This window comes from Felis catus, chromosome B2 (genome assembly GCF_018350175.1).
Source record: "Felis catus isolate Fca126 chromosome B2, F.catus_Fca126_mat1.0, whole genome shotgun sequence".
Classification (NCBI taxonomy): domain Eukaryota; kingdom Metazoa; phylum Chordata; class Mammalia; order Carnivora; family Felidae; genus Felis; species Felis catus.
Window position 1 is genome coordinate 11,442,501 of NC_058372.1, and position 27,409 is coordinate 11,469,909.

At 43.7% G+C, this 27,409-nt stretch overlaps 1 protein-coding gene across 9 annotated transcripts in view; it reads left to right on the forward strand.

Moving 5' to 3' along the window:
- The window catches only part of KIF13A (kinesin family member 13A), a 214,283-nt gene that overhangs the window by 159,975 nt on the left and 26,899 nt on the right, over positions 1-27,409 (forward strand). For 4 of the 9 annotated variants that reach the window (XM_023253636.2, XM_023253638.2, XM_023253639.2 and 1 more), the window contains 14 exons: positions 292-378; positions 489-655; positions 2,685-2,804; positions 6,738-6,951; positions 10,080-10,242; positions 11,970-12,110; positions 12,996-13,145; positions 14,583-14,744; positions 15,466-15,639; positions 18,133-18,284; positions 18,816-18,948; positions 19,136-19,282; positions 23,610-23,648; positions 25,275-25,374. In XM_023253636.2, coding sequence (XP_023109404.2) covers positions 292-378; positions 489-655; positions 2,685-2,804; positions 6,738-6,951; positions 10,080-10,242; positions 11,970-12,110; positions 12,996-13,145; positions 14,583-14,744; positions 15,466-15,639; positions 18,133-18,284; positions 18,816-18,948; positions 19,136-19,282; positions 23,610-23,648; positions 25,275-25,374 — 1,949 coding nt within the window. The remainder of the gene's footprint in view (positions 1-291; positions 379-488; positions 656-2,684; positions 2,805-6,737; positions 6,952-10,079; positions 10,243-11,969; positions 12,111-12,995; positions 13,146-14,582; positions 14,745-15,465; positions 15,640-18,132; positions 18,285-18,815; positions 18,949-19,135; positions 19,283-23,609; positions 23,649-25,274; positions 25,375-27,409) is intronic. The other 5 variants (XM_023253640.2, XM_023253642.2, XM_023253641.2 and 2 more) reach the window with 3 other exon arrangements.

The window sequence follows — 27,409 nt, forward strand, 5'->3', positions numbered from 1 at the left end:
GCAGGCTCCGCACTCTCAGTGCAGAGCCCATCATAGGGCTCGAACTCACAAACCACGAGATCATGTCCTGAGTCAAAGTTCGACACTTAACCCACTGAGCCACTCAAGTGCCTCAGATCATCACTGCGTTCTGATCACATGTTTTGAGGGTGGTTGCAATTCTATTACTCCTTCTTTTGGTATTAGCAGAATATGTCTGTTGAGAGAAACTTCTCCATCTCTCATGGGCTGTTGGGTCTGGGTTCTGTGCTCTTTCCCACTGAACTGACATATTCCCTGGTCTTCTTTCAGGTCCTGTGTAAATGGCACCCTTGTGTGCAGCACTACCCAGCTGTGGCACGGTGATAGAATCCTGTGGGGAAATAACCACTTTTTTAGGTAACCTCTTTGGGTTCCCTAATATTTTCACTTTTTCTTTTTTTTTTTTTTTTTACTGTTACCTGAGTATAAAACAAGTCAATTTTCTCTAATGGTGGAAAACCCCACAGAATTAACTTACCTAAGAGGAAACGGCGAGACTGGTTGAAAGACTTTGAAAAGGAAACCGGCCCGCCAGAGCATGACCTGGACGCAGCCAGTGAAGCTTCCTCGGAACCAGACTATAACTATGAATTTGCACAGATGGAGGTTATCATGAAAACACTGAACAGCAATGGTAAGACCTTCTCTCCGATTCCCCCGTCTTGGGCAGCTCCTATCCCTTGAGGGATGTGCTTGCATAAAGTATCACTCTGAAACTTAGATACATAAAATTGCTAATTTCTTACAGAGGCCCCTGGAGAGGGGCTCATGAAACATCCCATGGCCTGATCTGCTTCCTCAAGTGTAACCAAGGAGTGGGTAGTCCCTTTTTTGAGCCCCTTGTTTCCAAGCCAGTTGTGGTAACATTTCCAAGGTCATAGAGTCCGGAAGGACTATGGTGGCATTCCTTTTCAAATTCCCCTTACTGGGCTTGTCATTTCTGAATCTTTCAGAGCACAAAAGTCCCCAGCAGGGCATGAACCCAGGAATTTCCAATGGAATGTAATGGGTAAATAAAAGTCATGATATTTTGCTGTAAATCCAGTTGGAAATTATACCATCAAAGAGGCTTACATAGCAAGCCCGGGTAGCTTTTACAAAAATGATAGCCACGGGCTTTATAGGCTCTTTGCTTGACCTGCACACTGGCTTGTCTCAGACCTTTAAGGAAGAGATTTCCTTAAAGCATCATTTCTAGATCCCTTGATCCACAAAGTTTTCAATGTTTGTTTTAAAATTCTTCTCTGTATCTAAAAGGAAATCCTTTACCTCTTCATAAACACTTAACGTGCATTCAGTAAAATCCATATCACATTCTGTCTTGATGGCTGTTTTATAAATGTGCCCCTTCATTTTCCATCTCTCGGTCTTCTCATCTCCAGGCTTATGCCTGGAAACTAGAAACAGGACAGCAAAGTTCCTCTGTTACCAGGTACAAGGCAGCATTTCTCCGACCAGAACTGTGTGACAACAAGTATAGCTGAGGCTACATTCAGGAGCCCCTGAGATGAGAAAGTCCGATCTCGCTGTCCCATTCAGCTGTTCTTTGAGTACCTAAGGATCATCCCCAACTTGAACCAGGGAGGACCTCCAGGAGCCTCTGCCGGCCGTGGTGCAGGGAGAGCATTATGTTTTCTCAGTCGGGCTCTCCCTTGAAAATGTTGACTTTTGCCCTCTATCTTTGAACCAGCCTATCTAGAAGAATGTGAGCATGGCTGGAGAAAGTCGGTCAGATCTCTGGCTTTTCAAATTGCAGATTCTGTTGCAGGAATAAAGACTCTGACCATCTTATCTCTGGATTTTTAGCCCCAAGGACTCCCTCTTTTCAATTATAGAAATGAAGCCTGAAGAAAAGGCTAGATGGAGGAACAAGTGTGATGCATTCATATGAGGAATATAGAACAACCCCAGAAAAGAACATCAGTGAGACTGGGGAAACAGATTAGCTGCTGGGGCTTTGGACGCTGCACCCCAGGGTACACCATAGCTAGGGGTCAGTCTACTCTGCTACTTAGTCGCCCAGTTGGGGGGAATCCCAAAAGACATTCCAAAGTGATGTTGAGACACCAGCATCACATTGATGGCCCATTTTACAACATGCCTGAGCAACAAGTCTCCTGTGAGTAATTTTTGGAAGCCCCAGTGGATACAGGGTGTGACAGGAGGGTGTGGGCTCCACTCCAGGTGCAGGAACACCCATTGGAAGAGCCTTATTTCTCTACATGAGATTACAGAGTTCCAGATGTCTCTGTTCTCTAACTGCAGAGTATCCTGGGGGTAGCAGTGGAATCCTCTGTTGTCCCACATCGTAGATTTCTAATTTTATTCAATCACTACCTTCCTATCATATTTATAGTAAACCCCTGAATAACAGATGAGTATTTAGTAAGTATTTGTTAATTCCTCCAATCCTCTTAGCCAAACCAATTAGTCACCAGTGACCTGCCTCATGGTATTAACATGAGTTATCCATTTGTATTCAGTCAAGCCTTGTTCTCCAGTGTTGATTTTATCTACTTAAAAATAGTGTTTCCCCCTCCCCACACTTCACCCAATTCCACGGGTAAGGGGAGCTTGCCTATGGGGCACACAGGACGTGCCCTGACTCAGTGCTGAAATGCTGGTGGCCCAATGGTATTCACGCAATTCACCTCTACCGCTAGGTGGTTTCCCGATAATAAGCCTGTCTGCCTGGTGGTCGTCCCCCTGGTGGTCGTATTTGAAGATTCTCTTCCCTCTCATGTGGTTTCAGACGAAGCTCCTTCACAAACACTGGGAAAGAGGTTTTCACTGATTGTGACGTTAGCATGGGGGAGCTTGACCGGGTTTTAGCAGTGCTGCTGACTGATGCTTGTGCTACCTGCTTTAGCAAGACTCCAACTAACACGATTGGGAAGAAGCTGAAGTTTTTTGCCTGACAGAAGCACTCTGAGGCATTCCTGACTGAGGAATGTGCCTTTTTAAACTGCGACCCCTTCCTCCCCAGGTCCCAACTCCATTGCCTTCCCATTGGTTAAAATCTAGTAGCCATTCTGTCCCTTATACATCCAACAGCACAAAAGTGCGATTGGTATCATTGGTACGATGACTAATGTCTTTATGACTGTTGACAGCAGAGCTGTTCAGGACATTGTACTTGCAGGTGGAGATTTACCTGCATTAAGCATAGAATGATGTATTTTTAAATTTCTAAAATAAATAATGACCTAAAACACAATTCATTGGAATTAAGAGTAGAAGCAAACCTCGTATCTGTGGACAATAATGGGTTCTTCCCCAGGGTTCAGAATAAGAATCAGGCACTCATCTGTCTTCACAGAGTCAATGGTAGCTCTAAAGTAAAGAGCAGTGAAGGGGCTGGTGAAGAGTCATTGAATTTATTCCATCTGGGATTAAAAGGTTAGTTTTTGTTTCTTGGGAGCTTTTTCCCCCAAAGGATCTACTTCCCTTCAATTTAGTGCATTGGGCATCTTGGTGTGAATGAATACCATCTATCACATAAATGCCTTCCAGCCTCTAACTATTGACACCCTCTCATTTCTGTTCTTGGGACAGATAAATAAGTTTGAACACATTACATAGTTAACATACCAGGTAAAGAATAAACTAATGAAGAAGAGAGAACATGCTATGCCATAATAAATGCTATCATTTGTCTCTTCCTAAAACACCCACCTCTTTGGTATCGTGGCCTTGGGCACCAGGCTCCCTGAGTTTTAAAACCCTTCATTTAAGAGAAGGAAGATGATAAGGGATAAAATAAAACCGTAGGCAATGTTTTGATGGTTGATTGCTTGGTTGAGAATAGGCCAAGTAGTCTTTAGCTTCTGTCCTAGGCCATATCATAGAGTCAGGTTGACTTGCTGATTAGGATAATCTATTTTAAAAATATGCTGTATAGTGATAAAGGCTTGAAACTGGTTAATTAATTTGAAAAGATGATGTTATCGAATATGTCTAAGAGAAAGGTATTTCCAGACTTGGGTTGAGGTCAGAGGTTTAAAAAAGAAAAGGTAGACAGACAGAAACATCAGCTCCTGTATCTCTGCCTTGGCCCTGGATAGCATGGCCTGTCCCAGAGTCATGGGGCAGGCCTTACTGGGGATAGATGCTTTGAGTTGCTCTCTCTTCTGTATCTCCTGGTTGGTTTGTGGCCAGTGATGAAGCCTGGTGAATAGTAGGGTGTTACGTCATGGCAGCTGATAAAGCAGTTTAAAGCAACCTTGGTCACATGGCCCCTTCATTAGCACAGGACCTCAAGGGGAGATCCCCTCCACTTCTGCCATTTGGGACCATGTATATTTCTACACATCTCTGACTAACAAGGAGAAATGAGGATTAAATATCTTATCTAGTGTCTTTTAGCAAAAATCCTAGAATGTTTTAAAACATTGTGTTTTCCAGTGTTCTGTCTCTAGAAAAGATTCATAGACACTAAGGTAGGGCTCTTGGAAATCAGGCTCCATGTAAGTATAAATGAATGGCAAGGACCTTGTCCTTCCTTTTTAAACCTAGAGCCTGAAAGAGAAAAAACATGTACTGTTTGAGAAATGCATTTATTAAAAATTCTGGGAGAACTTTTCTTTTCTAACCCTTACATTTAAAACTTCTTCAGACTTATTCTTTACCATACTATTCATGTGTTTTTAATAAATTACAGGACTAGGTCAGAAGTTCAGATGCTTTGGAATACGTAGATATTCTACTCTATGGAAAAGGTCTTCCCTTTCCATGGTCTGTCTTTGTTTAAGAGTTTGGTATTTTGGGGAGCACCTGGGTGGCTCAGTCAGTTGAGTCTGTGACTTTGGCTTATGTTGTGATCTCTCAGTTTGTGAGTTCGAGCCCTGCGTCGGGCCCTCTGCTGTCGGCACAGAGCCCAGTTCAGATCCTCTGTCCCCCTCTCTCTGCCCCTCCTCTGCCCCCTCAAAAAACAAATATTAAAAAAAAGAAAGAGTGTCGTATTTTTAAGAGTTCATTTTCCATCAGATTTTCAAGTGATGTATTTTAGGGACCCCATATCAGGACTCTTGAAGAAAATTATTCTACTCTGAAAAAATGCCAAATTTTAGAATTTTATATAAGCAAAGAACAGTATTTTTTTTAATATCTACTCTTAAACAGAGTACAAGTTCTGAGCAAAACATTGGAGATAAGAATACTGTATCAGTCAATTACTAACTTGATGTCCTCCTCCCAGATAGTTCGCTCTGCTCTGAGTCCAAAACCTGGCTCTGTCGCTCATTAGCTCTGTGATCTTAGGTCAGCATCTTTAAAATGGGAATGTTATCCACCCTTAGTTTGTTGCAAGGCGTTTACAAGATGATGCATGTAAAGGGCATATGCCTCTCCCTGAGTTGTAGCTGGTGGCTAGCAGAGTTATTATTGCCATGTGGTTGTTATTTTTATTAAAACAACTCACCTGTGCTCTGTATAGCTAGTGATTTTTTAATTGCTTTCTACTTTTTGTTTTATATAACTTAACCTTATTTGTTAAGCTAACATCTTACTGTTCATATAGAAAATTAGTATAACTTACATGTTTATTTCACAAATTGATAGATAGAGTCTTCTGGAAAAGTCCATCAGTAGCCATCATTGGGTGGTATTTTTATACCCTCTTGTTATCCTCATTTCCCACTCTTAACCTTGGAAGTTAAACTGAGAGTCAAGAAGTGGGAATATAACATGAATGTCACAATTTGAATGACAGGCAAGGGTATGAACTCCAGGCCAGTCTGGGAATAGGAACACATCTACTCCACATCTCGTGTACTTGAAGGACATATTCACCGTGTTGGTGGTTTTCTTACTTGCCATCCAGATAGTCTGACCTGTTGTTTCCCTAGAGTCCACTCACTTAGAGACGCCCATAACTTTCTCCTTTGGACATATGGTCAGTGCCTTCATCTTTCTCCACAGCATCCAGGTCAGTGGTCATTACCAAGCTAACGTCCTGCCACAGCCAGGGAGCCCTACCTATACTACAGCCACCGCTACCCATGGTCGTGGACTTTGAACAACGTATATCTATCTATAATTATTCACCACGTGTATGTTGCTGATCTCTCGATCTGCAAAAACAGAAAGTAAAAAAGAGCCTTTGAGTTTTGCGAGTGAACGCCCCCTCCCCTCCCCCTTCTTTCTCCTTTTCTTTTCTTTTTTGGAGGTGAATTGCCTTCTTGAATATCAGCACCTGAGAAATGGCCAGACCATATACTCAATATTTTCAAACACGTTCAATGATCTACAAGATCCCCCCCCCCCTCCCGCCACATTATAGAAATTCAGGAGTCATAAGATTTGTGGTTAGAATCAGAACTAAATGGGCATAGAAATGGACTACCATAAAAATGAAATCCTGTGTGGCTCTCTCTTGGAAGCCGTCTCAGGTTTCATGAAATTTTTCTCAGTGGGTCCAAGCCCGTTCCCTCTACCACCTGCTTAGAGTGGATTAATGATCCATGTAAACGTGAGCTCATCAAATTGAAGAAATGCAGGACGTTTATCTGAATGTGGGGAATGTTTACACGCAGGACATTTATCCGAAATGTTAATTAAAAGGTGGGTGGGAGGATGCCCCTCAGGCCGCTCCGAGAAGGCATCTGCAAAGACTAGCTTCCGAGCCAGGAGATGGTTCCTCCCTGAAGAGGCACCTGGCGGGCTGCCCTGTCGTAGCCACCCCCGGAGACACCTTGCCTTGTCTCCTGGCTCACCAGATCCAGTGCAAAATGTGGTTCAGGTCCTGGAGAAACAGTACCTGGAAGAAAAGCGGAGCGCCCTGGAGGAGCAGCGGCTCATGTACGAGCGGGAGCTGGAGCGGCTCCGCCAGCAGCTGTCCCCGGAGCGCCAGCCCCAGAGCAGTGGCCCCGACCGCCTGGCCTACAGCAACCAGACGGCTCAGCAGAAGGTGACCCAGTGGGCAGAGGAGAGGTAAGAATGGGACCCCAGTGACCCAGAGGCCCGGCTCCAGGGCCTTGGAGCTTTGGGCGAGGCATGTGAAGGTGAGGACAGACCTAAGCAAGGAAGGGAATCTTAGTCCTGCATCTGGTCATTAGCAATCGCCTTTTCCTGTCAGAGATTCTGTCCATCCTCGGTATGCTTACTGGGATGTTAGTCATTAAAGACCATCCCTCCCCCTTTACCCTTCGATAAAAATGGCACCAGGTTACAGTATCATTGTTGCGAAGGCTCCTGGGTGGCTCAGTCAGTTAAGTGTCCAACTCTTGATTTTGGCTCAGGTCACCATCTCCTGGTTCATGGGTTCGAGCCCCCCATCAGGCTCCTCACTGACAATACAGAGCCTGCTTGGGATTCTCTCTCTCTCCCTCTGTCTCTGCCCCTCTCCACTTGCACTCCTTCTCTCTCTCAAAATAAATAAGTACAACTTAAAAAAATATATAAGCATTAAAAAAAAAAAAAAGAATACCGTTGTTAGATATTGAAGTAGAGAAAGTTGGGATTGTTCTTTAGCATAAAACCATTTCTTATTTTAAATTTCCCTTACTTTGGAGTCTCTTTAAATACAACTATGATATTAAGAAATCTAAATGTGAATTTTCAAAATTTGTGACTTAAAAATATTTATATCAGGGACACCTGAGTGGCTCAGTCATTTGAACATCCGACTTCAGCCTAGGTCATGATCTCATGGTTCGTGGGTTTGAGCCCACGACAGCTCAGAGCCTGGAGCCTGCTTCAGGCTCTCTCTGCCCCTTTCTCTGCCCCTCCCCTGCTTGCGCTCTGTTTCTGTCTCTCAAAAATAAATAAACATTAAAAAATGCTTTTAAATAAAAAAAAAATTTATCTCGGAACTGAGGTAGTGGTGGAGGAAACATCACCCGTGAGGATAGTAAATTATTGCTGAGTTCTGTTGTGTTCTCACTGCAGTCTAGGTGTGATGCTGATTTAGCACTCCCAGGAGCAGTGTGCAGTGGGAACAATTATCTCTGTCCTGAAGATAGGGCACTCAGTTTACATATCCTCCTCAGTAACCCACCTGGCCCCTGAAAAGGCCAGCATCTGAACCCAGATCTATGAGTCCCATTACTAACTCGTATGTTGTTATAATAATCTTAGTAACGAAAGTAGCACCTGACGTTTGCAGAGCATTTACCAGGTGCCAGGCACTAAGTGCTTTACATGTGTCCATCTCATCTTCACAACCGCTACTATATGTTATCATTTGTACCCCACTTCACACATGAGGAACCAGGCTGAGAGGTTGAATGATTCACCCAAAGTCATTCAGCTGGTAACTTACGACTGTGGGATCAAAGCCACGACTCCTGGGCCGGTACTCTCATTCTTTCAGCCACACTGCATCTCTCACAAGCAATGAGATGCTTAAACCTGAGCCACATTCAGGGAAGAAGAAGAAGAGGGAGAAAAGGGAGCCCTAGCCTGCACAACAGGCTTGCTGCGGTAATGCACTTGATCGTTCTAAAGTAAGAGAAGAGAGTCGGTTGCGTTTTCCCCAGGAGCTTTCTGCTCATCTGTCTGGATACCAAAGTATGAAGATTTATCCTACTTGTAACACATTACTCTTTATCTTTTACTGTGCCTGGGTAAAAGAGACAAAGGTTATCAGATAATGCTTTTTCTGAAGAGCTGCCTTTTCCACCTTTACTGTGAACTGGTGGCTTTACTCTAATAACAGCGAGCTTGAAGGTAATTGGTGTGACTGGGCCGACTGATACCCTTTCTCCCTACTTCTTGTGTACTGAAGAGTGTAAAAGACGAAAACAGAAAGATGCAACAGAAAAGGTAGATTTTTGTTTTGTTTTAAAAATATTTTGTAATGCTTATTTATTTTTGAGAGAGAGAGAGAGACAGAGCATGAACAGAGGAGGGGCAGAAAGAGAGGGAAACAGGGGTGCCTGGGTGGCTCAGTTGGTGAAGCATCTGACTTTTGCTCAGGTCATGATCTCATGGTACGTGAGTTCAAGCCTCGCATCGGGCTCTGCGCTGACAGCTCAGAGCCTGGAGCCTGCTTTGGATTCTGTCTCCCTCTCTCTCTGCCCCTCCCCTGCTCACGCTCTGTCTCTCTCTGTCTCAAAAATAAATAAACATTTAAAAAAATTTTTTTAATAAAAAAATTAAAAAAAAGAAAGAGAGGGAAACACAGAATCTGAAGCAGGCTCCAGGCTCTGAGCTGTCAGCACCATACGTTACCCTAACACGTATGGCACAGTGTCACTTTTGAGGTGATGAGAAAGGGGTAGAGACTGGGTATTCCAAGCTCCCCATTTTCCTATGAAGTAAGGGCAGGGGGTGTATAAATGGTAGAAAAGAGAAGGTAGATAAGCATTCTGCTAGTCTGGATTACCTTTGAACCCACCTGTGGAACCAGAACTCTTCCTTTCATTCAGTGGGTACTTCGGGGGTTTCCCACAATGGGCCATGCACCTGACCACACAGTTCTCCCCCTGGGGTGCCTGCAGCTCCATAGGGGACACAGACATCAGTCAAATAATTACACAAATAAATGAGAAATTAGAAATACAACACATCTACGGAGGCAAAAGATGTGGGGACTGAGAGGGCACGTAATGGCACATAATAATGTCCCATTCAGCGTCAGAACGTTGGAGAAGGTCTTATCAGGAAGTGCTATTGTGTGGACTTGAGGAACGAATTCCTGCTAGCACAGAAGGCCTGCTTCTTGCCTTTTACCAACTGAAGAAATCATGTGAGACACTTTCTCCTTATGGACTCCAGATTTCTGTCTCCTGCCCCATTCCCCTCCCCACCAGCCCCAGAAGCGCACAAAAAGTCGTAATCAGTTCTTTTCCCTAAAGGATTCCTTTATTGGTCTTTTGGCAGCAGCATATTAAAATCTAGAAGTTTTCAGATGTTAGGGGATTTAAAACATGGTTTTTAGTTAAGTCCCTCTACGTATTTGCTCCTTATCCGTCGTTACAAACAGGAAAAAAAAAATGGTTGAAAAATATTGCCTGCAAGGAGTTGCCCACCACTTTCTAAGAATACGACTCACTTAGAAGCAGATTGGTTTCCTTTTCTTTTCAGAGTTTCTCATTTCCTTTTCTGCTACCCCACAGGGATGAGCTCTTCCGCCAAAGCTTGGCAAAACTGCGCGAGCAGCTTGTGAAAGCCAATACCTTGGTAAGGGAGGCAAACTTCTTAGCTGAGGAAATGAGCAAGCTCACTGACTACCAGGTGACTCTGCAGATCCCTGCTGCAAACCTCAGTGCCAACAGAAAGGTAAGAGTGCTTCAAAAAAAAGAGAGAGAGTAAAATGTACAACAGTATGTACTATAAGACAGCAGACAAACCTGACATCCTAAAGAACATCTGTGAGGGGCGCCTGGGTGGCTCAGTCGGTTAAGCATCCGACTTCGGCTCAGGTCATGATCTCGCGGTCCGTGAGTTCGAGCCCCGCGTTGGGCTCTGTGCTGACCGCTCAGAGCCTGGAGCCTGTTTCAGATTCTGTGTCTCCCTCTCTCTCTGACCCTCCCCCGTTCATGCTCTGTCTCTCTCTGTCTCAAAAATAATAAACATTAAAAAACTTAAAAAAAAAATCTGTGAGGAGATGCTGATATGAGCCAGAGTATTTATTCTTTTTAAGACTTCCTATCTACTAATATAACATTGTATGTCAACTCTACTTCAACAGTAAAAATTTAAAAAAAAATTTCTTCTATAGACCCTCCCCCCCCGAGTAAATATGCCCTTAGATGTGTTAAAACTAGAAATATATATAAGTAATTCCTCTTTTCTCTGTCGTGTAAATGCCCCCTTCTGGAATGGGGGGATAGGTGCCAATTTCAGAAAGGATTCTACAAGAAAGGAAGGCTTGTCGGGGTGTCTGGGTGGCTCAGTCGTTGAGCATCCGACTTCGGCTCAGGTCATGATCTCACAGCTCGTGAGTTCGAGCCCCGCATCGGGCTCTGTGCTGACAGCTCGGGGCCTGGAGCCTGCTTCGGATTCTTTATCTCCCTCTGTCTCTGCCCCTAACCCACTCACATTCTGTCTCTGTCTCTCTCAAAAATAAATAAACATTAAAAAAAATTTAAAAGAAGAAAGGAAGGCTTGTGTAATACCTTTTTTCTGTGCACAGAGTGACTCTTTGCAGCCTTTGGGAGGTTTCCTGTCATTTCAACTCGAAGAATATTTCTTTTAAGGAGAAACTTCAAAAGACAATAATTTTGCGTCCATTTATGTTTCCCCTGGCAAGCAAGCTAGAAACGAGTCAGGAAGGATTTCATTACTTTTTCTGCATTTTAGTACTTTGACCAAGCAGTTCTTTGAGAAATTTATGCTAAGTCCATAGTCATAGAAATATTCATAAAGAGGGGCACCTGGGTGGGTCAGTCAGTTAAGCATCTGACTTCTGCCCAGGTCATGATCTCACAGTTCATGAGTTTGAGCCACACATTAGGCTTGCTGCTATCAGAAAAGAACCCGCTTCATATTTTCTGCCCCTCCCCCCTCTCAAAAATAAATAAACATTAAAAAAAAATTCATAAAGATCATGTGCTTTTTATACAAGGATGCTTATCATAATGGCCTTTATAATAGCAAAAATTTTAAATAGTCATGATGTCGAACAATAGAATAATTGATCAAACCAGTGTGCATCCATAAAATAGATTTGTATGTTTCCATTAAAAATTGTGTCTATGAAGAATATTTAATAGCACAAGAAGGTGATCATAAGATAAAAACTGTGGAGGGAGGATCGGGATAGGAAATTTAGTTTTGTTTGGTTCTGATTATGATAAAAAAAAAAATGCACGGGTATACCTATAGAAAATGGAAAATAAGCCAGAATATTCCCTCTGTGGTAGAATTTCATCTTCTTTCTGTATATGTTTTCTTCACACTTGCTGCTTTCTAATAATATATATTGCTGTAACAATCTAAGAAGTCATAACAAGACTTCATTTGGTTTCATTTGATTTGTTGTTTTTGTTTCCTTCATTCTGCAGAGAGGAGCAATCGTGAGTGAGCCAGCTATCCAAGTGCGGAGGAAAGGAAAGAGCACCCAAGTTTGGACCATCGAGAAGCTGGAGAATAAATTAATTGATATGAGAGACCTTTATCAAGAATGGAAGGAAAAAATTCCTGAGGTAAAAGAGAAAATGGAAAGGAGATTGGGCCATGTTGAAAGCACAGAGTGTAGGTGATTTCACCATCAGAACGCACACATGCATGGCGGTGAATTTCTGTAGTCAAGCTTTGGACATCAATATTAGAAAAGTAATGTTGGGACACCTGCATGGCTCAGTCAGTTAAGCCTCCAACTCTTGGTCTCAGGATCATGAGTTTGAACCCTGTGTTGGGCTCCATGCCCAGCATGAAGCCTACTTTTAAAAAAGGCAGGGCAGGGTGGGGGAAGTAAAGGAATGTAGAAATGATCTTGAAAAAACTTCTAAGTTAGATGTTGGATCAGTCATAAAACATGTGATCCCCACACGGACAGAAACTAAATGAAGAGAACACATAACATGTTCTTATTTGGCTGCATTTTTGCTACATTCCAGGTGATATGAAATGGAACAAAGTAAGTCCGTGCTGTTTTGTCAGTGTTGTGACAAATCCACACGGATGGAGCCAGATTGGATTTTTGTATTCATTAGCATATGTTCTGGCTCCCCTAGCTGTGATAATGGCTGGGGAGATTACGAAGAATAATTTTAAAAAGCACAATCCATTTTTTGGATGCTAGTAATGGAAAAGACGACTCGGTGAAGGAAATGAGACAAAGCACCGGGAATGCAATGAAAAAGGCTATATGTGGGGTGTGATAGGGAAGACAAGGATGTAATTGAGCAAGAGCCCCTCCCATATGCTACTTTTATTTATGTGACATGATTGTAATTTTTACTTCTTTTTAATTTCTCTGGATAAATGCTTTCTTCTTAAATCATTTTTAGGTGCTAGTTTTAAATAATATTATTCAAGTTGATATTTTGTTTCTTACTGGCTCCCCACCTGCCTACCCTACCCATCAGGCAAAGCGTCTCTATGGGAAACGAGGTGACCCTTTCTATGAAGCCCAAGAGAATCACAACCTAATTGGCGTGGCTAATGTGTTCTTGGAGTGTCTCTTCTATGATGTGAAACTTCAGTATGCAGTTCCTATCATCAGCCAGCAGGGGGAGGTAAGGATAAGCCAGGCTGGGAGGAAATTGACCGAAGTGGAAGGGAGTGTGTGTGTGTGTGTGTGTGTGTGTGTGTGTGTGTGTGTGTGTGTCTGATTTAAGTGATGCTCTTGAGGCAGATCTAGGGTGAATAGTCAGGATCATACTCTTTCTTCTCTACTAATATCAATAGAAACTCTCAAGATTAAATCATGGTTTTAAAAGATATTCATACCCATTTTTTAAATTTATGGTTCACAAGTTTTTTCGATTTTTGGTTTAATCAAATTAGAAATCTTTTGGAAACCAGCTTCCACTCTGTTGCCATGTTCATCTCTCTTTTAATCTCTTACCTTTGTGATACATCCGAGTTCCTTCTCAGCCCCTATGTGGTCTTCACCAGATAGAACTTGGGAGCAAGTTGTAAATAAATAAACTTAAAAAAATAAATAAAAATGTGTTGATTCTCAAAAAATATTGAAAAAAAGCTTGAGAACCCACCTTACCTTTGAACTGATTTCTCCCATTTCCCCTTTCTCCCTCCTCTAACGGATTCCTCCATATTGGTCTCACTTGTCCAACGCCATCAGCTAATTTCTCTCAGGTGCTTGGTGCCAGTGCCAGTTGCTGTGTGGAGGTTGGGTCCGTGCTACTTTTACAGTGGAGCCTCACGATTTAAGATGATGGCAGCACTGTCCCCTTCATGACTCCAGCCATTGCAGCCTTGACCTGTGTCATGAAACATAACTTGGGCTAGTTGTAGCACTCTGAGGGAGCAAATTCTTGTCCTTTAATTCAGTTCTGTGCCAACAAGTGTAAGAGAGGCACCACTAAACTAGCACCTCTCCAGAGAACCACCAGGATGTTGAAGAAATTGTAAGCCTTTGTGGTTCCTTCTGGGATAGGTCTCACTCCCCCTGCTCCAGTGTGAGTTACCCACCCATTGAAGAGAGCAGACGCTCCGTGAGCCTGGTGACCATGTCTTTTGGCTTATTGCGATAAATGCAGTGCTTAGTAGCACAGTTCGGGGCATGCAGCCGATTTCTGGGTGAAGTGGTCTCATAACAACCCCCACGTGTATCTCTACTACTTGTTTCTGTATTCCAACTGGGCAGGGATTAGATCAGATGAACGAATATACGAACATGGAAAATAGACGACTCCAGGTAGGATATGATAGCTGTCTTTACTCTGTTCCTGTGCTGCCTGTAAAGGATAAGAGTGAGGATGACTCCAGAAGGCAAGTGGCAGAGAAGCAAATTTGGCTCAGAGTCAGGCAGGGTGACTGCAGGGGGTGAGAGATGGACTGGACCGGCTGTGGAAGGGGTGAGTTTCCCATGGCAGTAGGGGTGGGGCCGCTCACCTGCTCACCGGGGAGGTGGCTGCGTGCTCTCTGTCCAAGGTCAGGTTCCCCGCTGGATGCCTATTAACCCGCAGGCGCTCTGGTTCCTGCCGCAGGTTGCAGGGCGCCTCCATGTGGAAGTCATGCGAATTACAGGGGCCGTCCCGGAGCGCGTGGTGGAGGACGACTCTTCTGAGAACTCCAGCGAAGGTGGGAGCCTCGAGGTCACGGACATCAGCGGGGAGACTGTTCACCGAGTCAAGAAGCTGACTTGCCGGGTGAGGGGACATGAGATGGACGGGTGCAGAGGAATGACCTTGTTCATGCCAAACAGTTCTGTTTTTCATAGAGCATCGTAAATGTTAACCTTCCTAACCGTAAATACAACGGTGGGCAGTACTTTCTCCAGAAGTATAGCACCCTTTCTGGTGACGCTTGATGAGATTTGAAAAGTCCATGTGTATTGGGGGCACCTGGGTGGCTCAGTCCGTTAAGCATCCGACTCTGGATTTCGGCTTAGGTCATGATCTCATGGTTGGTGGGATTGAGCCCCACGTTGGGCTCTACGCTGACAGCTCGGAGCCTGCTTGGGTTTCTCTCTCTCCCTCTCTGCCCCTCCCCCTCTCCCTCAAAATAAATAAATAAACTTAAGAACATTAAAAAATAAAAGTCCATGTGTATCTGGCATGCGGGGGGTACGTATTGTTCAGTGAATCCTGCTTTTCCAATAAAGGTTGCATCAAAAACTCAGTCACTAGGAAAATGTTGGAGGTGTGTGCCTTTGCCAGGTTTACACATGGTAGTTGTGGTACTCTGGTACGGATTTGTTGTAGGCGGAACCCTTGATGAAAGGATGCCAGATATTTTCAGATACCGAATGGATAACTGATTTATGTAGCTCTTAAATTTGAAGAGCTCTTACATTTGAAGCAATGCACAGTTTAATGTTTCTTTATGGGAGTTATATTGCCTTTTTTTTTTTTATATATATCTCTTTAGGTAAAAATTAAAGAGGCAACCGGGCTGCCCTTAAGCCTCTCAAATTTTGTCTTCTGTCAATACACATTCTGGGACCAGTGTGAATCCACAGTGGCTGCCCCAGTGGTGGACCCCGAGGTGCCTTCCCCCCAGTCCCGGGACGCCCAGTACACTGTGACGTTCTCTCACTGTAAGGTATGGGCACCATGAGGAAACAAGCTACACGGGAGGCAATGGACCTGGGTGCAGTTCAATACGTAGAAGTTACCCCGTAAGAATGTTTAGTAAATGTAATACGTGTCTTGGACTTTTTAACCTCAAAATGTATTTTGGTACAAATTCCAATAATTTAAAAGTATTTAAAATAAAATCTGAAAGGCCTCTACCTGAAATCTTACACCCTATGCCCTACAACTTTTATATGTGTGTGGTCAATGCATGTTCACACAAAAATGGGCATAGATACACTCTTACCATCACGCACGCATAACTTCTTTAAAAAGTTTTTTACAAAAACTGTGGTCATATTATACATGTTGCAGAATTGCACCTTTTAATTTAATTTTGTTTTGTTTTGTTTTGTTTTTTTTTAAGTAGGCTTCATACCCAGCATGGAGCCCAGTGCAGGGCTTGAACTCACAACCCAGAGATCAAGACCTGAGCTGAGATTAAGAGTCAGACGCTTAACTAACTGAGCCACCCAGATGCCTCCCACTTCATTATTTTAATTTATGTGAACTTCTCAACGTGCAAGTTGCTGTAGATATTTTTAATTCTTTTGAATATGGAATAGCCTTTTGTTTTTGTTTTTGTTTTTTTAATGGCATCATGTTTTAAGCATAGCATTTCCAATGTGGCATATGAGTTTTTAAAGAAAATGTAAATGGACAAGGTGAATTTTTGGTGTCTGTTGGCTATTCCCGTCTTGTGACCATCACCTACCCTTCCTGGCTTTCACATCAGACTGCCAACAGGTTGTTTTTGACAGACAGACTCTCTTCTGTGTAATTTTGTTTTTCCTTGCACAATCCTTAACAAATACTCCAAACCCCTTCCTTTGGAAATTGTGCGTTTTCTTTCTGGTTCTATACCTATCAAATTTCACATAAGTAAAGACTGTCAGGTCTTTCTTTTTCTGAAAATAAATGGCCCACTTTTTTTTCCACCTGTATTCACCCGAGTCTGTTTCTGAAAACCCATATTAATTATTTTTTTTGTTATTTGTGTCTGAATACTCTTAAATATTCCCCATCTTTCTTTGGATCCACAAAGCTATTCATGTAGGAGTATGAAACCTGAATTTTAAGTACATTCTGGTTAACAACTGGTTTGAGAAACACTAGTCTCAGGGACCTTGGATTCACTACGTGACCTTGGGGGTTTTTTCATAAATAAAATGTGTAGGGGGGCGCCTGGGTGGCGCAGTCGGTTAAGCGTCCGACTTCAGCCAGGTCACGATCTCGCAGTCCGTGAGTTCGAGCCCCGCGTCGGGCTCTGGGCTGATGGCTCAGAGCCTGGAGCCTGTTTCCGATTCTGTGTCTCCCTCTCTCTCTGCCCCTCCCCCGTTCATGCTCTGTCTCTCTCTGTCCCAAAAATAAATAAACGTTGAAAAAAAAAATTAAAAAAAAAATGTGTAGGTTGGGGTGCCTAAGTGGCTCTGTTGGTTGAGCGTCTCTTTATTTCGGCCCAGGTGATGATCCTAGAGTCATGGGATCGAGCTGCAAGTTGGGTTCCACACTGAGCATGGATCCTGCTTGGGATTCTTGCTGTCTCTCTCTCTCCTTCTGCCCCTCCCTCACTCATGCACACATGTATTCTCTCTCTCTCTCTCTCTCTCTCTCTCTCTCTGTCTCTCTGTCTCTCTGTCTCTTAAAAAAAGAAAAAGAAAGAAAGGAAACCTATGTTTGAAAAAAAAAATAAAATGTGTAGATTGTACTAATTGATCGTTAGTTTGTTTTCCTTCTAAAATTCTGGTTCTGTCTCCAAATAAACTAGATAAGAAGGTAAGTAGTAGAACATTAAGTCAGTATAGCGCAGGTGTTTCTAGAAAGTAGAGCCACAGGGTTGTCTTCACCTGAGATTTCACTGAGTTGTTGCTGGAGAGAAGCATGGCTTGGTCCCTTGCCTGCCACAGCGTTCAGGGTGATCTACCTCTCAGCCCACTCGGCATTCATGCCCTCACGCTCCTCTGTCTGCATTTTATGATGAGGAATCAGAGCGGGAGAGTTTGAGAGCAAGAGCACAGACCCATGAAAATAATCATACGAAATTTAATTCTGTTCTTAGTCTCCCACGCCATCGCAAGGAGCAATCAGATGTTCTTTTTTTATGATGTGCTGATTAGTCCAAGGCAGCAGGAGATCAAGTGGTCCTTCAGAACCCAGAATGAACCCGGTATAAGGAAGCAAGGATTCACTTCTGCATCTCACAAGCTCTATGACATGGGACAGGTGGCTTTCTTCAGTGTCCGCATTGCCTAAAGAAAGAAATTGCATTAAATCACCTCTTCCTGCCCCTTCCAGAACTAATGTTCTGGTTCTTGAAAACCGCACAGGTGGTTTTAAGGTTGGGATCAGACTAACAACCTCCCAAGTGAATCTCTATGAGGCTAAAAGGCAAAATGGAAATTTCACCCAGTTGCTTTATGCGTGATCCTTGTCACTCTTTCCTTGCTTCCGCTTATCCCAGGACTACGTGGTGACCGTGACAGAAGAGCTCCTGGAGTTCCTGTCAGATGGAGCCCTGGCCATTGAGGTGTGGGGCCACCGCTGCGCTGGGAACGGCAGCTCCATCTGGGAAGTAGACTCTCTTCATGCGAAGACAAGAACGTTGCATGACAGGTTTGTACTTGGCTGAGCTGGGTGCAGGGTCAAGGCTGGCACTAACACGGAGGCTAAGAGCAGGGGTCCCCAGGCCTGTGTCCTCCTTTGTGAAATGGGAACGATAAAAGGGACTAGCAGTCATTGAAGACATTCAGTGTGGGGAAAGGCAAATCCTTTTGAGAAACAGGACTTAAACAGCTGCATTCCTACCTGGGGAAATAAAACCAGCCTTGGGGGCGCCTGGGTGGCACAGCTGGTTAAGCATCCGAATCCTGATTTCAGCTCAAGTCATGATCTCACAGTTCATGAGTTCGAGCCCCGCTTCAGGAGCCTGCTTGGGATTCTCTCTCTCTGCCCCTCCCCTGCTCATGCTCTCTCGCTTTCTCAAAATAAATAAATAAAACTAAAAAGAAGAAAAGAAAATCTATATGACATACATAGCACAGTGCCCAGCCCATAGAAAGTGCTTAGTGGATGGTGACTCTTTTCCTGTTACTCACAACGCCCGTGGGCAGTGACACCGTTGTTCATGGGAATGTGATTTTGCAGGTGGAATGAGGTAACTCGAAGAGTAGAAATGTGGATTTCCATATTGGAATTGAACGAGCTAGGGGAATACGCTGCAGTGGAACTCCACCAGGCCAAAGATGTCAACACAGGGGGCATCTTTCAACTCAGACAGGTACCCGGCTTGGTTTTGTCTGTTTCGTGTGTCCTTTTTCGTCCCACTCGTAACACACCGTTTCTGGGAGTTTTCTAATTATCTGCCTCTGTGTTCCCCGTTCCTCTTCCCTCTATCCCTCACCGTTCCCATCCCTGGTGCCCACTGCTGCGTCTCGCCCCTCCCATCCCACCCCCGACCTCTGCAGGGCCATTCCCGGAGGGTACAAGTCACAGTGAAACCGGTGCAGCATTCAGGGACACTGCCACTCATGGTGGAAGCCATCTTGTCTGTGTCCATTGGCTGTGTCACTGCCCGGTCCACCAAGCTGCAGAGAGGGCTGGACAGTTACCAGGTAAGACAAGCCGAGCTGAAGCGGTATTTAACGAAGATTGGTTCATGAAGAACGAAGGCAGTCGGTGAATGTGACAGAACTCCTTGCCTTGACCTTATGTCTGCACCCTTCCCCTCACATTTGCATCCTTTTTACTAGTCTTAAAATACTATATTGGTTTTGTGTTGATTAACAATAATTTTATTTATAAGCACACGTATGAATGCTATCTTACTCATTTACTTTAGGTGGATTTTATATCTGGCCCCGGTTATGTTATGTCGGGTATTTGGCATGGCTGCCTGGCCTGATCCATTTTTGTTACTATAAAATCGCCCCCATACACAGGCATAATTAAACAGTTCTTTGAAAGCCTTCTTTTTTTTTCTTTATTTAAATTAAAAGTTGTCCTCACGATCGTTTTTGTCCATTAAATCCCCCCTTACTAAATTTTCTGTTCTCTTTTTTAAAAATTAAAAGATAGGAGGGCCCCTGGCTGGCTTTGTTGGGAGAGCATGCAACTCTTGATCTTTGATCGTGAGTTCGAGCCCCACCTTGGGTATAGAGATTACTTCTAAAAATAAATTTAAGGGGCGCCTGGGTGGCTCAGTCAGTTAAGCCTCTGACTTTGGCTCAGGTCACGATCTCACAGTTCATGAGTTTGAGCCCCACATCGGGCCCTGTGCTGACAGCTCAGGGCCTGGAACCTGTTTCGGATTCTGTGTCTCCCTCTGTCTCTGCTCTTCCCCTGCTTGTACTCTGTCTCTCTCTCTCTCTCTCTCTCTCTCTCTCTCTCTCTCTCTCTCTCTCAAAAATAAACAAACATTAAAAAAAGATGTAAAAAATAAATTTAAAAATAAATATTTATAAAAAGTAAAAGATGTGAACATCTAAGAATTGGTCTTCTTACTACCAATCACAGCTCTCATCACTCCTTGAGAACAAACTTTCAGATCAGGAAATTGCCCCCAGTGGCCTGAGAGAAGGCCTGTGCTTCACTCAGTCCGCAGTTTACAGGCGGGTATGAATTAGGAACTGGAAGAAGCCACCCGTGCAACTCTGGCTTCCTGTGAGCCACATGTGACTGGGAGCACTCCCTGTTGTAACAGAAGAAAACGTTTCTCTGTGGGGTCTGGGCAGAAGCCGCCCATCTGGAGAATGATCCACCTTTCATCTCAGCTTCCTTCAGTTCCCTGGCTGGCATTCAGGCGGAGACTTCTCTGAAAGCTCAAAGGAACATTGGCAGGGTGCCTGGGTGGTTCAGTCGGTTAAGCGTCTGACTCTTGATTTCGGCTCAGGTGATGATCTTACTGTCCGTGAGTTTGAGCCCCATGTCGGATTCTGCACTGACAGTTCAGAGCCTGCTTCAGATCCTCTGGCCCCCTCTGCCCCTCCCCCACTCACTCTCTGTCTCTCCCTCTCTCAAAAATAAATAAACATTAAAAAACCTCTTTATAGGGGCGCCCGGGTGGCTCAGTCGGTTAAGCGTCTGACTTCGGCTCAGGTCATGATCTCACGGTCCGTGAGTTCGAGCCCCGCATTGGGCTCTGTGCTGACAGCTCAGAGCCTGGAGCCTGCTTCGGATTCTTTGTCTCCCTCTCTCTCTGACCCTCCCCCGTTCATGCTCTGTCTCTCTCTGTCTCAAAAATAAATAAACATAAAAAAAATTAAAAAAAAAAACCTCTTTATAAAAAAATAAAATATAAAAGGAACATTGGTTTGGACGACTAGGCCTTAAGGAAGGCAAAGCTTTGTCAGACATCGCCTTCCCTTTCCCAAGCCAAAATTGCCCCTGATTGTCAGAGCCAGGGAGACTATGGAGAAAGGCATAAGGACAGTTTGCTGTTTGAGGGGAGGCTTCTCCCCCAGACTTTTCCTCATGTGTGGTGTAGGAAACTGGGTGTGGATTCTTGTCCCAGCTCAGTCCCTCCCTCAGGCCATCAAATTTGGGGGTGGCTACAGGGCCTGGTAGAAAGGTCACTGGCCTGGAGTGGGGGGATCTGGATTCTTAAGTCTAGCTTGGCCTTCTTGGTCACCTTGTTGAAGTAACACAAACCTCCAGTTCCTTTTTTGTCTTCTCCAGAATGATGAAGTAGACCTAATAATTCCCTGGGATCCCCGTCTGTAGTAAAGGCTTAGTAGTAAAGGCTTAATAAATCTCTGATCTTAGATAAAACATTGAATCTGTGTCCTAAATCGTGACCTATAAAATAGAGGGTCATCAGTTGACTGAAGGTTCCTATTTGAGAAACCTCATAAGCATTGATTATTTGCACTTTTAATACATTTCTAGTGGGGCTCCTGGGTGGCTCAGTCGGTTGAGCATCTGACTTCCCCTCAGGTCATGATCTCACAGTTTGTGAGTTCAAGTCCCACATCAGGCCCTGAGCTGACAGGGTGGAGCCTGCTTGGGATTCTCTCTCCCTCCTTCCCTCTCTCCTCCCCCCCCCCTTTCTCTCTCAAAATAAACAAATAAACTTTTTAAAAAATGATAAATTCAAGCTATATGTACTTTATTCATTAATGTGAAGAATAAGTCAAGAAAAATTACTTTGGGGGTGTCTGGCTGGCTCAGTCAGTAGAGCACATGACTCTTAATCTCGGAGTTGTGGGTTCGAGCCCCATATTGGGTGTAGAGATTACTTAAAAAATAAAATCTTTTAAAAAAAAGTAAAAAGATGGGGCTCCTGGGTGGCTCAGTTGGTTAAGCATCCGACTTCGGCTCAGGTCACGATCTCGCGGTTTATGAGTTCAAGCCCCACATCAGGCTCTGTGCTGACAGCTCGGAGCCTGGAGCCTGTTTCAGATTCTGTGTCTTCCTCTCTCTCTGACCCTCCCCCGTTCATGCTCTGTCTCTCTCTGTCTCAAAAATAAATAAACATTAAAAAAAAAAAAGTAAAAAGAAAAATTACTTCAGTATTAGGCAGCATTTAATAAGTTAGTTATTGAAATGATAATGATGGGCTCCAAACTAAAACAAGAGTGGATTTTTCAGTCTTTGCAGAGAATATGTTTAACTATATTTTTAAAGCATTTTCTTACAAATGTTCATTTATTTTTGAGAGAGAGAGTGTTAAGCAGGGGAGGGGCAGAGAAAGAGGGGGACAGAGGACCAGAAGCAGACTCTTGCTGACAGCAGCGAGCCCCATGTGAGGCTTGAACTCATGAAGAGCTCACAAACCGTGAGATCATGACCTGAGCTGAAGTGGGAAGCTTAAATGACTGAGCCACCCAGGTGCCCCTAAAGCACTTTTTAAAATCAGCATATTTGGAAGTATACTTAGATATGAGAATAATGTAATTATATTTTTAAAGCTCTTGAACAAAAACACTTTGTCTTTTTAAGACTAGACCACTTCACTGCCTGTTCGAATATTAACCCTCCAATAGCCGTAGAAAAACCAAAGAAGATTGTTATATGGCTCAGCATTCACTTTCAGTAGAATCTGCCTCCATGTAGGCTATTCTCTACAAATGGAAGTTTCTTTATTCTTGTGTCTAAGGAAAACTGTCTCAACTAAGTCCTAATTTATTTTCAACACGGTGATTTTGTTTTGCCAAATGTTTTTGCCAAAATTGTTTATGCAGTTACTGTAAACTATTGCCATGGGTTTAGGACAGTTCTGAATTTTAGGACAGTTCCGATTTTTCTAATTGGTGTGATGCTAATATATCCAGTAGTGGATGACAATGGATCCGTATATTCAATATGGCGGGCTGTGCTCTTGTTGCAATAGTACAATGCAGAACTTTGTACGTGAATGGCCTTTAGGCTCCCAGTGGGCTTTCCCCTGTGATGATTTCCTCACTGCATGTGGTGTGGTGCAGGGAAAAGGGCACTGAGTGGGGAAATTAGCAGCTTGGCTCCCAGTCCCGACTCTGCCACTATTTGGCAGATTTAACCTTGGGTTAAATCATTTCATCCCTCAGGACCCTGACTGCCTCATGGTTAAACTATGAGGTGAAGGAATAGTCTAGTTTTGCCATTTTGTCTTTCTAAGCCTGGTCCAGATCTCAAGTAGCCCACCCCGCGATGTATATCCACCATTCACCTAACAGTAGAGTAAGGCCTGGCTCAATGATGTTGTTCTTATTCCCATCTAAGAGAGTTCTTGTTTTTTAAATGACTGTTTTCTTTATTAAAAACAAACCAAACCAAACTCAAGTTCGTCATTCTAGATGAGTGAATTAAATCCACTAAACCTTTCTTGCAATTCATGTAAATGTTTTATTATGCTGGTGTTCTATGTGTTGTCCATTGTAATGCGTGTGCTACGCTTAAAGAATTATTTGTATGCTGTTTGAGAAACAAAATGCATGTCCTTTGTGTTTATTTTTTTCCTACCAGAGAGATGATGAGGATGGTGATGATATGGATAGTTATCAGGTATTACTGCTGCTGTCAATCTGTGGCATGGGGCACAGCTACTGCTAATTGCCGGCATCCGCCAAGCAGAGGGCAGGGAGGAGGAAGGAGGACCATCGAGCAAGACTATGGCAGTGTTTCACTCGCTTTGGATTTGCTTTAAGCATAATCAGGGATACAATACTCTCTCTATAGATTTCTCTGTCCGTTCAAAATGTATGACCAGAATACTGCATTGCCACTATGCCATCTTGAATGAGCCTGTAAAGACTTTCTAAGCAAGCCCATCATTGCTGTATTAAATTAATGACTTTACAACTTGTACAATTATGCATTCATAATCTTTGAGTAGAGTCTTGTCTTTTCTCCTCACCTCCAAGAGAGTAGTATTGTTCTAATACGCCATTTTAGTTTAAAAGTCTCTTGCCAGATACGAAATTGCAAAACATTTTCTGCACGTAGTTTAGTTTTATTTTGCCAGTTTTCCTCTTTCGTTAGGACCAAGCTTAATTATCCATAACTTAGAGAATTTGAATCTCAGCTTTTTCTTCTGGAAGTTTAGCGGGGGAAGACTGTACCTCTGAACTTGTACCCAGTCAGCAGTGGCTGGTCTGCTGTCATGGAACATGGCATGATAGTAACAGGCCAGGCAGCAAGTCAAGAATGAGGTTTTCTGGGTTTGGTCCCCAGTCTTTGTGGTGATTCTCCGTAGTTTCCTGGTGAGCCTTCCTGTACGTAAACTGTGGGTACATTGCAGGTAAAGCCTCAGAGGTCCTCTGTGTCTGCTCTTACTGTCGTGTCTTAAAGGTTAGACTGGAATTAAGCAAGTCAGAGAGCATTCTGAGTTGAATTGGTGGATTTCTTGCCCTCAGAACTCTACTAAGAAAGAAAACAAACAAACAAAAACAGACTTTGCGAGGAAATACCAGTATCCCCTTGGACCTCGGCGACGCTGTTAACTAACGTGCTGCTGCTGTCTGTGTGCTTCCTGCCACGTTGTTCACGGGGAAGTCCAACAGCTGCTTCTGGGGGTCCTTAAAGCATGGCTGATGCATGTTGGGTGTTTGCATGGGAGATTTTTGGTTAGCCTTATGGTAGTGGTCAGAGGTGAAATGTTGGCAGCAAGTTTGAAAGGTTCTCTGCTCATCCCTTCTTTGCATTTCAGAAACTATATGTCATGAGGCCATTGAACTATGAACTATGAGGATGTCTGGTTTTTTTGCATTTCCATTTGCTGTTACATGGTTTGGGCTCTGTTCATGGTGTCTCTGCTTGGAATCACACATCCTTCAAATAAGTAGCTCCAATTTAAACATACACGTAGACACACACACACACACACACACACACACACACACACACCATAGAAGAATCATCCCAACAGCTGGCGTAGCTTGAGCTTCTCTTGCTTTTAAGTATAATTATCCTTTCGGAAATCCAGGGGCTCTGATTTCTGAGTTAACGGGTTCCTCGATCAGCATGCTGTGTTTCTGAGACCCCTTTGCTTTCTTGCATATTAATCACACAGCAATGTTCAATGGCCTTTCCTAATGAAAACTTTCCTGATCGATGTAAACATGTTTGTTAAAAAAAAGAAATAGCCATCTGTGCACTCTACAGGAAGATGTTTTCCCTCCCTGATGTCAGGAAGAAGACTTAAACTCTGTGAGGGAAAGGTGGTCCGACGCACTCATCAAACGACGAGAATACTTAGATGAACAGATTAAAAAAGTCAGCAATAAAAAAGGTATGTGAGATTAAACTCTTTCCCGGGACTGGCTTTTTCACATCGAGACAGTGACAACAGGTTGTTTTCTCCTCTCAGCTGGACAGTGATATCGTAGTATTTTGACCTTGTGACAATTATAGTTGTTAGCGAATCATTTTGTATGGTATTGAATTTGAAAGTCATAAGCATTCACAAAACTCTAAGCGAACTGTGTGACACTAAATGTTAAACTCAAATTTTGTTTCGGGTCGCCTGGCAGGCTCAGTTGGTGGACTGTGCGACTCTTGATCTCAGGGTTTTGAGTTTGAGCCCGTCACTGGGTATAGATTACCAAATAAAATAATAATTGAGAAAAATAAACTCAAATTTTGTTTTGATGAATGCAAATGCGGTCATCTCATTATGAGTACCGACATCTCATTATGAGGTGTTCTGGGCTCAGACCCCGGGACTGATGGCAGCTAGAGGGTCACGTCTGAAACCACAGCCCTTGGCAGGTCAGCGCCCAGCTCCCCTTGGGTGGCAGCCGTGTGCTCAGCTGGTGCAGGTTGGCTTAAGCTGGTCCACCCAATGCTACCAGCTCCAGGGATTGTTTGCTTATACTGGCAACAGCCACTCGGACTCTAGCATAGAAGTATGTTCTTAAAACCCTTAGTCTCTCATCCTGACTTTATGATCCGTTCATTGTGGTTGGTTCTGTACCAAAGGACACATTATGAATGTTTATCCATTTCAGGTAGAGGTTAGCAAAAGCTCCCCCTCAGTAAAAAATCTTGGCTAAACATTCTTTTTATTTTTAATATTTATTCATTCATTCATTCATTCATTTTTAATTTTTTTCGTGTTTTTTTATTTATTTTTGAGAGACAGAGCATGAGCAGGGGAGGGGCAGAGAGAGAGAGGGAGACACAGAATCCGAAGCAGGCTCCAAGCTCTAAGCCCTCAGCACAGAGCCTGACGTTTGGCTCAAACCCACAAACTGTGAGATCATGACCTGAGCCAAAGTCTGACGTGTAAACAACTGAGCCACCCAGGTGCCCCTATTTTTGAGAGAGACAGAGACAGAGACAGAGAGACAGAGAGAGAGAGAGAATGAGAGTGGGGGAGGGACAGAGGGAGAGGGAGACACAGAAACCAAAGCAGAAGGCTCCAGGCTCCGAGCTGTCAGCACAGAGCCCGACGTGGGGCTCAAACTCCCAAACCGTGAGATCGTGACCTGAGCCAAAGTGGAATGCTTAACAGTTGACTGAGCCGCCCAGGCGCCCCTTGGCTCAACATTCTTGGCATCAGTTTGTGTACAAGCTCGGCCTGCTAATGTCAACTCACTTTGACTATACCTTTGTAGCTGCAGAGTTGAATTATGAATCCAAGGACTTCAAAATATATTAAATAAAATCTCTTTCCTAACAAGCATGAAGGACAATGAAGTTAGTTGTAGAGAGTGCAGTATGTTGTGGGTTTCAATCATCTGTAGTGTATAGTTTTATGAGGCGGTGTCACACCCCTCATTTCATTGGCTCCTTCCAAGAAACGTGTGAAGTAGACATAACTTGTATTATCCCTTTTTGACTCATTAGGAAGCCAGACTCTTCTGTGAACAACTTCCCCCAAGTACAGAACCAGGAAAAACAACCTGTATTCTCATCCCTGTCCCAAGGCTGTTTCTGCGTCCCTTCCTGATGGTCCATCAGGCGAGAGTCCTGGCCCCCGAGAGCTTGTCTGGGTGCTCAGGCTGGAGCTTCGAAGCCTCATGTCCTTTTTTGGAACATCATGGATGTTTAAGCCACTTGAGGAATGTTACTGAATGAAAACCCATTTATTTTAAATTTGGAAATTGTCGGGGTGCCTGGGTGGCTTGAGCGTCCAACTTCGGCTCAGGTCATGATCTCACGGTTTGTGAGTTCGAGCCCTGCATTGGGCTCTGGGCTGACAGTGCTGAGCCTGCTTGGGATTCTCTCTCTCCCTTTCTGCCCCTCCCCTGCTCCCACCCATGCTCACTCTCTCTGTCTCTCAAAAGTAAAACATTTTTTAAAATAAAAATAAATTTGGAAAT